We start from the raw sequence: 11,341 nt of genomic DNA, 5'->3' as shown, positions 1-11,341 counted from the left end.
AAATATATATGTCAGTAGACACATATATGTATATATATATTATTACTTCATACAGCGCTAGATAGCTTTAAAGCCTGTAATTCAATTGCCGGCTTTTGCTATCTCCATCCTAAAACCCGACATGATATGAGACCTGGTTTACATACAGTAAACCATCTCATATCACCTTTTTTGCATATTCTACACTGCTAATGTTAGTAGTGTGTATATGCAAAATTTGGCCGGTCTAGCTATTAAATTAAAGGGTTAAATTGCGGAAAAAATTGGCGTGGGCTCCCGGGCAATTTTCTCTGCCAGAGTAGTAAAGCCAGTGACTGAGGGCAGATATTAATAGCCTGGAGAGGGTCCACGGTTATTGCCCCCCACCCCCTCCGGCTAAAAACATCTGCCCCCAGCCACCCCAGAAAAGGCACATCAGGAAGATGCGCCTATTCTGGCACTTGGCCACTCTCTTCCCATTCCCGTGTAGCGGTGGGATATGGGGTAATGAAGGGTTAATGTCACCTTGCTATTGTAAGGTGACATTAAGCCAAATTAATAATGGAGAGGCGTCAATTATGACACCTATCCATTATTAATCCAATAGTAGTAAAGGGTTAATAAATACACACATTATTAAAAAGTATTTTAATGAAAAAATCACAAAGGTTGTTGTAATATTTTATTCTACGCTCAATCCACTCACTGAAGACCCTCGATCTGTAACAAAAAAAAAAAAACAACAATATACATACCTTCCGAAGATCTGTAAAGTCCCACGATGTAAATCCATCTGAAGGGGTTAAAATATTTTGCAGCAAGGAGCTCTGCTAATGCAACGCTGCTCCTTGCTGCAAAACCCCGGGGAATGAAGGTAAACTAGGTCAATGACCTATATTTACCTTCATTTGCGGTGAGGCGCCCTCTGCTGGTTGTCCTCATATGAACTCGAGCCTGGGAGCTTTCTAGGAAAGTTCCCATGATCTAGGAACAACCAGCAGAGGGACCTTACAGATCTTCGGGAGGTATGTATATTGTTGGTTTATTATTTTTACTTTGTTACATAGTAACATAGTAACATAGTTAGTAAGGCCGAAAAAAGACATTTGTCCATCCAGTTCAGCCTATATTCCATCATAATAAATCCCCAGATCTACGTCCTTCTACAGAACCTAATAATTGTATGATACAATATTGTTCTGCTCCAGGAAGACATCCAGGCCTCTCTTGAACCCCTCGACTGAGTTCGCCATCACCACCTCCTCAGGCAAGCAATTCCAGATTCTCACTGCCCTAACAGTAAAGAATCCTCTTCTATGTTGGTGGAAAAACCTTCTCTCCTCCAGACGCAAAGAATGCCCCCTTGTGCCCGTCACCTTCCTTGGTATAAACAGATCCTCAGCGAGATATTTGTATTGTCCCCTTATATACTTATACATGGTTATTAGATCGCCCCTCAGTCGTCTTTTTTCTAGACTAAATAATCCTAATTTCGCTAATCTATCTGGGTATTGTAGTTCTCCCATCCCCTTTATTAATTTTGTTGCCCTCCTTTGTACTCTCTCTAGTTCCATTATATCCTTCCTGAGCACCGGTGCCCAAAACTGGACACAGTACTCCATGTGCGGTCTAACTAGGGATTTGTACAGAGGCAGTATAATGCTCTCATCATGTGTATCCAGACCTCTTTTAATGCACCCCATGATCCTGTTTGCCTTGGCAGCTGCTGCCTGGCACTGGCTGCTCCAGGTAAGTTTATCATTAACTAGGATCCCCAAGTCCTTCTCCCTGTCAGATTTACCCAGTGGTTTCCCGTTCAGTGTGTAATGGTGATATTGATTCCTTCTTCCCATGTGTATAACCTTACATTTATCATTGTTAAACCTCATCTGCCACCTTTCAGCCCAAGTTTCCAACTTATCCAGATCCATCTGTAGCAGAATACTATCTTCTCTTGTATTAACTGCTTTACATAGTTTTGTATCATCTGCAAATATCGATATTTTACTGTGTAAACCTTCTACCAGATCATTAATGAATATGTTGAAGAGAACAGGTCCCAATACTGACCCCTGCGGTACCCCACTGGTCACAGCGACCCAGTTAGAGACTATACCATTTATAACCACCCTCTGCTTTCTATCACTAAGCCAGTTACTAACCCATTTACACACATTTTCCCCCAGACCAAGCATTCTCATTTTGTGTACCAACCTCTTGTGCGGCACGGTATCAAACGCTTTGGAAAAATCGAGATATACCACGTCCAATGACTCACCGTGGTCCAGCCTATAGCTTACCTCTTCATAAAAACTGATTAGATTGGTTTGACAGGAGTGATTTCTCATAAACCCATGCTGATATGGAGTTAAACAGTTATTCTCATTGAGATAATCCAGAATAACATCCCTCAGAAACCCTTCAAATATTTTACCAACAATAGAGGTTAGACAGAGCGAGGGTCTTCAGTGATTGGATTGAGCGTAGAATAAATTATTACAACAACCTTCGTTTTTATTTCATTAAAATAATTTTTAATAATGTGTTTGTGTTTTTTTTTACCCTTTACTAGTATTGGATTAATAATGGATAGGTGTCATAATTGACGCCTCTCCATTATTAATCTGGCTTAATGTCACCTTACAATAGCAAGGTGACATTAACCCTTCATTACCCCATATCCCACCGCTACACGGGAGTGGGAAGAGAGTGGCCAAGTGCCAGAATAGGCGCATCTTCCAGATGTGCCTTTTCTGGGGTGGCTGGGGGCAGATGTTTTTAGCCAGGGGGGGGCCAATAACCGTGGACCCTCTCCAGGCTATTAATATCTGCCCTCAGTCCCTGGCTTTACTACTCTGGCGGAGAAAATTGCACGGGAGCCCATGCCATTTGTTTCCGCCATTTAACCCTTTAATTTAATAGCTAGAACGGCCAAATTTTGCATATACACACTACTAACATTAGTAGTGTGGAATATGCAAAAAAAATGGGGATATGAGATGGTTTACTGTATGTAAACCATGTCTCATATCATGTTGGGTTTAGGAAGGAGAGAGCAAAACCTGGCAATTGAATTACCGGCTTTAAAGCTATCTAGCGCTGTATGAAGTAATAATATATATACATATATGTGTCTCACTGATTATATATATATATATATATATATATATATATATATATATATATATATATATATATATATATATATATATATATATATATATACCTATTCTGTGTGTACACATTTATTCTACCTATTCTAATGTAACCTGTCAGTGTGATTTTACTGTACACCGCACTGAATTGCCGGCTTTTCTCTCTAACACCGCTGCGTATTTCTCGCAAGTCACACTGCTGGTCCGTGTGTAATCCGTATTTTTGGGGCTTCCATAGACTTTCATTGGCGTTTTTTTTGCGCAATACGGTGACAAAACGCAGCATGCTGCGATTTTCTACGGCCGTAGAAAGCCGTATTATACTGATCAGTAAAATACGGCAGATAGGAACAGGGGCATAGAGAATAATTGTGCCGTTTGTTTGGCGAGTTTTACGGACGTATTTTCTGCGCTCTTACGTCCGTAAAACTCGCTAGTGTGACTCCAGCCTTAGGAGGAACCCAGGGCCAACCGCACCAGCATATGGTCTCACAAGGGGGTCGGAGGATCTCATCTTGGTACCTAATGGCAGTCAGGCTACCTCTGGCGAGCACATTGAGGGCTGTGCGGCCCTCCGAAGAAATGCCACCCCACACCATTACTGCCCCACTGCGAAACCGGTCATGCTGAAGGATGTTGCAGGCAGCAGATCGCTCTCCACGGCGTCTCCAGACTGTCACATCTGTCACATGTGCTCAGTGTGAACCTGTTTTCATCTGTGAAGAGCACAGGGTGCCAGTGGTAAATTTGCCAATCCTGGTGTTCTGTGGCAAATGCCAAGCGTCCTGCGCGGTGTTGGGCTGTGAGCACAACCCCCATCTGTGAACATCGTGCACTCAGACCATCCTCATGTAGTCGGTTTCTAACCATTTGTGCAGACACATGCACATTTGTGGCCTGCTGGAGGTCATTTTGTAGGGCTCTGGCAGTGCTCCTCCTGTTGCTCCTTGCATAAAGGCTGAGGTAGCGGTCCTGCTGCTGGGTTGTTGCCCTCCTATGGCCCCCTCCACGTCTCCTGATGTACTGGCCTGTCTCCTGGTAGGGCCTCCATCCTCTGCATAGTGACACAGCAAACCTTCTTGCCATAGCTCGCATTGATGTGTCATCCTGGATGAGCTGCACTACCTGAGCCACTTGTGTGGGTTGTAGAGTCCGTCTCATGCTACCACGAGTGTGAAAGCACAACCAACATTCAAAAGTGACCAAAACATCAGCCAGAAAGCATTGGTACTGAGAAGTGGTTTGTGATCCCCACCTACAGAATCACTCCTTTATTGAGGGTGTCTTGATGATTGTCAATAATTTCCATCTGCTGTCTATTCCATTTGCACAACAGCATGTGAAACTAGTTGTCAAACAGTGTTGCTTCCTAAGTGGACAGTTTGATTTCACAGAAGTTTGATTTACTTGGAGTTATATTCTGTTGTCTAAGTGTTCCCTTTATTTTTTTGAGCAGTGTATATTGATGGGCATAGACCGAAGAGGGACCCTTGTCTCTTGGGCCCCTGTTTGCCCCCTGCAATGGGCCCATTAGTACTAATCATGCAGTTTCCTGAGTTTCTCATGATGAATATAATATATAGCAATATACAAAAAATGCAAAGTTTCAATATAATCTGAAAATCTCAATGTTCTGAGTACATAGGTCCTATACAAGCATATGTGTCACCATGGTAACAGACTACAAACAAACCCAGTGCAGTCAGGTGTTATTCCCTGTCTCCTCTTATCAATAATTTACAGTCAGTACTGTAAAAAAGCAGGAAGATGGACAAAAGTGAGACGTGGCCGAGGATCAGACTGCACAGAGCTTGTTTGTAGTCTGTTACCATGGAGACACATTGGCCTCTGATTCATAAAGACCGGTGTTACTCACGATGAGGGGGGCATGCCGGAGTCAGACGCTCCCGATTCATGAAGTGGTGCAGTGGAGGGCACCTCTGTGTGCTACACCAGAATACTCCAGTCAGGGGGAGCAGGGGTCCCAGCAGCATCCCACCCAGACTTCTTCCTTAGTGGGCTTAAATACCACTTAGTTACATAAATGGTACATTATAGTTAGGGGCCCTGAGCATCAAAGTAGATATTTAAAAAGGGTTGTCCATCCCTTTCAAATATTCACTTAGGAAGGGAACAAACAAAAAAAGAAAAATATATTTACCTGACGCAATGGCACCTCTCCTCCGCACTTGGTATTATGTCCCTCGCCAGTCTCCTGGCATCAAGCTCCAGCTGGGAGCATCACGTGATCAAATGTGAAGGCTGCAAACTGCAAATGATCAACAGCCATAGATTGACTGCAGCGGTGATGTGATGTTCCACACCGCCTGTTGATGCCAGGGGACAGTTCCGAGTGAAAAGCAGAGGCGCCATCGCTGTAGAGGTGTATCTTTTTTTTTCATTCTCCACAATATGGATCCATGGTATAAAATGCTGTAAGATGTGTGATCCTGTGCACGGGGCGAGATCAGCGGCTCCCTTCCGGGTGTCACGCTCTGCCTCCCTGCTGCTTCTCATTTAGGTCTTCCGAAATCGGCACTTTCAAGTCACAGACATTTATAAATCATGTTCATTTTTTTTTCCTTTCTGGGGCTGATGACGATTTGGTAAGAAGTAAAATGGATTTATGACTTTCAGACCGCAGATAATGGGGGAGAATCAGAAAAAGATTGTGTCATAAATTGGGCAATTTTCAAAATTTGTACAATTGATGAATCCAACCACAGTATTAAGTCTCAAATATTTCCATCCAAAAACAATAGAATGACAGACAATGTGTTCAATCTATGTCCTTTTAGTTGAGAAAGAACTATAAATGCCAGCATGATCTGCCAGAGCTATGGATACCACTTGACATGTGTGATAATTGGTGTCTTCTAACATGGGGTGTGACTGCTGAACGGGTCACCAAGCCGTCAACCTCACCCAAAAGGCCCCAGCTAGAGATGAGCAAACCCAAACTGTACAGTTCAGGGTTCGTATCGGACACCTAGTGTCTGGTGCTGAACTCCAAACACGGACCTCTCCTGGAAGTCTGTTTACAGTTCAGAAGAATGGAGAGAGACGATGGAGAGAGGAGAGAGGGAGGATAGAGGAGGAAGGAGAGACAGAGGATAGAGGTGATAGAGGAGAGGATAGAGATAGAGGAGGAAGGAGAGAGAGAGGATAGATGAGAGAAAGCTGATAGAGGAGAGAGAGGGGATAGCAGCAGAGGATAGAGGCAAGAAGGAGGACAGAGGAGAGAATAGAGGAGAGATTGAGGAGATTAGAGAGGTAAAGAGGATAGAGAAAAGGAGAGACAAGAAGATAGGGAGAATAGAGAGGAGAGAAATATATTCGGTTCCCCATTGATTTCAGTGGGATTCTGGTTCAAGTTTGGCTACAGTTCTGGTACCAGAACCCAAACTTCCACTGGTCCGCTCACCCCTAGTTCCAGCCTCTCCATACATTTCCTACATTTTTATTTCAAAAGTGGTTCTTGAACGAGAAGAATTACATTAATTGGTCACTTTTGTGCCCCAAACCTCTCAGGCTGTGATTTTCAAAATGACCACTAAAAATTATAGAGAGGTGGTGTTCTGGAAAAAGTTGGGAGGTAACCATATTTTTTGAGATTTTCCTAAACAATCTACTTTTCTATCTCTCTTATTCTACAGAATGGAAGTGTCTGCTGCTCAGTGGATTTAGAATGTCTTCACAATAACTAAAAGTTCTAAACACGAGACTCTCGTACAAGAGAACGAAAAATTAGAAACGATAGGATGCAGTTCCCATCAATACGATGACTCAATGTTTTATACAGACAAATAACCAAAAGTCACCACCAAGAGGAAAAACACCTTTGCCAGTGGCTTGCAGACTTTTCCGTTCATTCTTATCACCCTCGCCCGGGGCGGCCCCTGGTTACTGTCATCACAAGGATTCTCGCTCAAAAACTCCAGCAGTTAATGATCTCAATGTTGTGAGTCACAAGCTTTTTGGTTGTCCAATCAGAAAACACCTTTAAAAATTGGTCTCTTGTAAAATTTGGTGTCTTCTTCTTCTACTTCTTCCACCATTACCATGAGTGGTGGAAGATCTTGCCTCCATGAACGTCAACTCATTGCTCCTGGATTTTGTTTGAGGTCCCTGCCTGGTTGTATTTATGGAAATCTGTATATATGTGCAGTCTAATGGCATAGCTTCTTTATTTAATAGCTTATCTCGTCATCCAGTGTCTCAAATAATGTAAAAACAAACTCAAAAAAGCAAAAATAAAAACTTTACAAAATTTTTAGAGGATTAAGATCTGCTAACTGGACCTCTACCACAAGATGTGAAGAAGATTGCCTTCCTTTGTTACCCTGGATGGAATATTACAATGACCCCCCAACTGTGTAAACAAGAACCCATCTTGAAAACCGTAAAAAAAAACAACAATAATCTTTTCGAACTACGATTACTTTCATCAATTTTGAGGAGTACTCCGGAGGTCAATGGATTGGTGAAAGAAGGAAGGCTATAGAGCTGTGTTGTGCCACTTTGTTGGATGAGAGAAAAAAAACAAAACACCGACATGTACAAAAATATTTTCACATAGCGATTATTTTCCGAATGACAAACACTACAGATAATAAAATAAGAAATCATCTATGGAAAAATGTAGAGAGAAAAAAATCTTTAAATCAATATTGCTGCCTGGAAATTACAATGGAAACTTTTCTTTTTTTTTGTTACATAATTGTTATTAACCTTTTTTCACCACGCAAGTGATTTGTTAAAAATGGCAACAGGAATCTTTTATGTTATTATTTCAAGTAAGCATTGGGTGAATTAATTTGATTTTTTTATTATTATTTTTTTAAACATCTTTTGGTCCAGGCGGTAATGCTGTTTTTTAAAGAATTGCATCATAACCGCTCTGAGTTTATCTTGTATATGTAAGATATATTTTACATAGAAGTTTACACTAACACGACACAGGAATTGAATAAAGAATGTAATAAATAAAAAAAATATAAAAAAACTAATATGTTTGTTTTTAAAAAGAATTAGGGGGAAGGGGGCCACATGTGGGGCTTCTTTCCTACAGCTATTTCTTTTTTATCCTTTAATCACTTGACAAACAAGTGATCGGAATTCAAGGAGAAAGTCAAGGATTGGAGAGGTAAATATGATTTAGGAGCAATTTCAGATAATCACTTGTTGATATTAATAAAAAAAGAAAAAAAAAGATTTTTCCTATTGCAACATGCCAGAAAGTAAAGCTGGTTTCAAACAGCCACATTTTAAAAGTATTAGAGCAATAAGAGGTGGATCACTCATTGCGCTGCTGAACTGAACTTTGGAGGGATGGAGTAAAAAGCACAGGAGAGGGACGGAGTATAAAGCACGGAAGAGGGATGGAGTATAAAGCACGGAAGAGGGACGGAGTATAAAGCACGGAAGAGGGACGGAGTATAAAGCACGAGAGAGGGACGGAGTATAAAGCACGGGAGAGGGACGGAGTATAAAGCACGGGAGAGGGACGGAGTATAAAGCACGGGACAGGGACGGAGTATAAAGCACAGGAGCGTGAAGGAGTATAAAGCACGGGAGAGGGATAAAGCAGCAGCCAGAGTGTCTCATTATATAGGAACAGCTTTTCAGACCTCCTTATTCTCCAACAGACAATGCAGCTTAGCTGGAGTCACTGATCAGAACTGATAGGCCGGGGTCACACTTGCGAGTGTGATGTAAGAAACTCACGCTAGTCTCTCGCACCAATACCTGGCACTGCCGCCAGCACTCACGACCGGAGCATTCAGCTGCATGTATTTCTATGCAGCCGCACACTCCGGTCACGAGTGCCGGCAGCAGTGCCAGGTATTGATGCGAGAGACTCGTGCGAGTTTCTTGCATTGCACTCGCAAGTGTGACCCCGGCCATACAGTAAAGCTAATTGTACCCAAGAAGCTGACATGGAAGATGTTGGTAGCAGAGAAGTATTTGCCAAAGGCAGAAACTCCCTTGCATTTTATTTTTTAGCTTTGCCAATTAACATCCACATCTGTTTCAACACTTAAAGGGTATGTGACAACTTCTGAAGTTATCACCTATCCATAGGATTGAGTATCGCTCCCCAGATGTTGGTATCTCCAGCAATCCAGAGAACAGGACTCAGACCAGCCTCCTCCTGCTGCGCAACGTTACTCCAATCATTCTTTATGAGACGGTCGGAGATATAATGCTTTATTGGATTTATAATCCTCTCATTCCCTGTCACATTAAAGGGAAGCAGTCATCAGAAAATATACTATTTGTGTTAACTACTTATATTTTTGGCAATGTTTTTTCCTCTATATCTCAATGTTTATTAAAACAAAAATAAAAATATAGAAGTCTTGCAATTCTCACATTGGCCACTGGGGCTTTAATCTCTAACTTCCTGTTATTTGAGGAAATGCACATGTACATTAGGAGCAATGAGAATTCATTTATCTTTTGTATTAAAGCATCTAATAATCATGTGACAAAAATCATTGTGACTGGAAAGGTGCAGCTAGCCTCTGACATCGCTTATTGAGAGTGGCTTATCCTGTGTTATCAGCTGTGTATAGAGGGGATATCAGTCATTGCACAGGAGAAGGTGAGCTGTGACATCACCTATTGTGAATGGTGGACCCTGTGTTATCTACTGTATATAGAGATGTTATTAGTTATTGTACAGGAGGAGGAGGTGAGCTGTGACATCACCTATTGTGAATGGTGGACCCTGTATTATCTACTATATATAGAGGTGTTATCAGTCATTGTACAGGAAGAAGAGGTGAGCGGTGACATCACCTGTTGTGAATGGTGGATCCTGTGTTATCTACTGTATATAGAGGGGTTATCAGTGAGCAGCCCTACTCACACCAGTCCGGTGAGCAGCCCTACTCACACGAGTCCAGTGGGCGGTCCTCCTGGTGATTGACAGTCTTCTCTGCCTGCAAAGTCATACAGGGAAGACTAGTGTAGAAGGGTAAACATGTGCACAGCCGAAAGGAGGTGCCAGAGTAGGTTCCCACACTGTAGAATGTAGCAAAAACTCGGCACTCAACGTAATCAGATAAGTGATTTAATAGTATCCACACTTCGTAACAGAAATGTTTTGGTCCTAGATCCGGACTTTCATCAGTCACAGTGTATTGGTATGAGAGCGGGTGGACCCACTAAGTTGTTAGTAGAAAATAGAGTCACACTTGTATGTGGACGCTGTCTGCATTGGGGCAGTATAGCCCGAGGGAACAATAAACCTGAAGATGTCGGGACACGTGTGCACCGAGCCTGTGTGAGACATGGAATCCACCGCTAGTCCATGTGGTCTGACATACAAGTGTCGTGTGACTATTTTATACCAACAGCTTAGTGGGTCCACCCGCTCTCATACCAATACACTGTCCAGATCTAGGACCGAAATGTTTCTGTTACTATGTGTCAATACCATTAAATCACCTGATTACGTTGAGTGCCGAGATTTTGCTATATTATACAGGGAAGACTGTCATTCAACGAGCAGCACTGCCCACTGAACTCACCCAAATACTAGGGATTTCAATGAATAAAATACAACTGGCAGTTTTATATTGATACGCCTAATATACTGCAATATCGAAGAAGGAAAATTTATACTGTAAATAGATCTATGGAATTACTACCTATATAACAAAATGAGCACCATTTTTCCTGCCTGGTCCCTGGATGGGCTTTCAAAGTAAAAAAGAGAACATACACAGTCCGGTCTTCGATTCTTGCAGTCTGTGCTACTGTCAGTATGAACCTTATATCAGGTTCCCTTCAAAAGCATTATTTACAATTAGGTATGTCATGCAGTGCATAGCAAAGTCTCCCTTTGTGGAGAGAGAGGAGACTTATAGGCCATGCAATGCTCCTCTGGGAAATTAAATATGCAGATTGCCTCTTTACAGAGAAAGAGGACTAGAACTCTAGTCCAGGGCCGTCATCAGTACCCGGGCAAGCGCCGGGGCCCTGGCAAGACAGGGGGGTCCATTCAGGGCCGGCATTAGGGGCAGGCAGCTGCCAGTGCCTAGGGCCCCCGCTCCCCAAGGGGCCCTCAGCTAGCGGCACATCACGCAGTCGCTATGGGGCCCCTGTGAGGCAAGGGGGCCTGCCTGCCTGCCACCAGCGCCGGCAATAGACCCACGTGGTCGGAGACATAGGGACCACGTGTAAAGACAGGCGATCCA

At 42.7% G+C, this 11,341-nt stretch overlaps 1 protein-coding gene across 4 annotated transcripts in view; it reads left to right on the top strand.

The window, feature by feature from the left end:
• NELL1 (neural EGFL like 1) overlaps positions 1-8,143 on the top strand; it is a 784,159-nt gene extending 776,016 nt beyond the window's left edge. For all 4 annotated transcript variants that reach the window (XM_069738862.1, XM_069738865.1, XM_069738866.1 and 1 more), the window contains one exon: positions 6,791-8,143. In XM_069738862.1, the coding sequence (XP_069594963.1) occupies positions 6,791-6,841 (51 nt within the window). In that variant the 3' untranslated portion in view covers positions 6,842-8,143. The remainder of the gene's footprint in view (positions 1-6,790) is intronic.
• Positions 8,144-11,341: the final 3,198 nt, after the last annotated feature.

This window comes from Ranitomeya imitator, chromosome 9 (assembly GCF_032444005.1).
Source record: "Ranitomeya imitator isolate aRanImi1 chromosome 9, aRanImi1.pri, whole genome shotgun sequence".
Taxonomy (NCBI): domain Eukaryota; kingdom Metazoa; phylum Chordata; class Amphibia; order Anura; family Dendrobatidae; genus Ranitomeya; species Ranitomeya imitator.
Note: the sequence above shows the minus strand (reverse complement) of the source record. Positions and strands in the feature narration are given on the sequence as shown.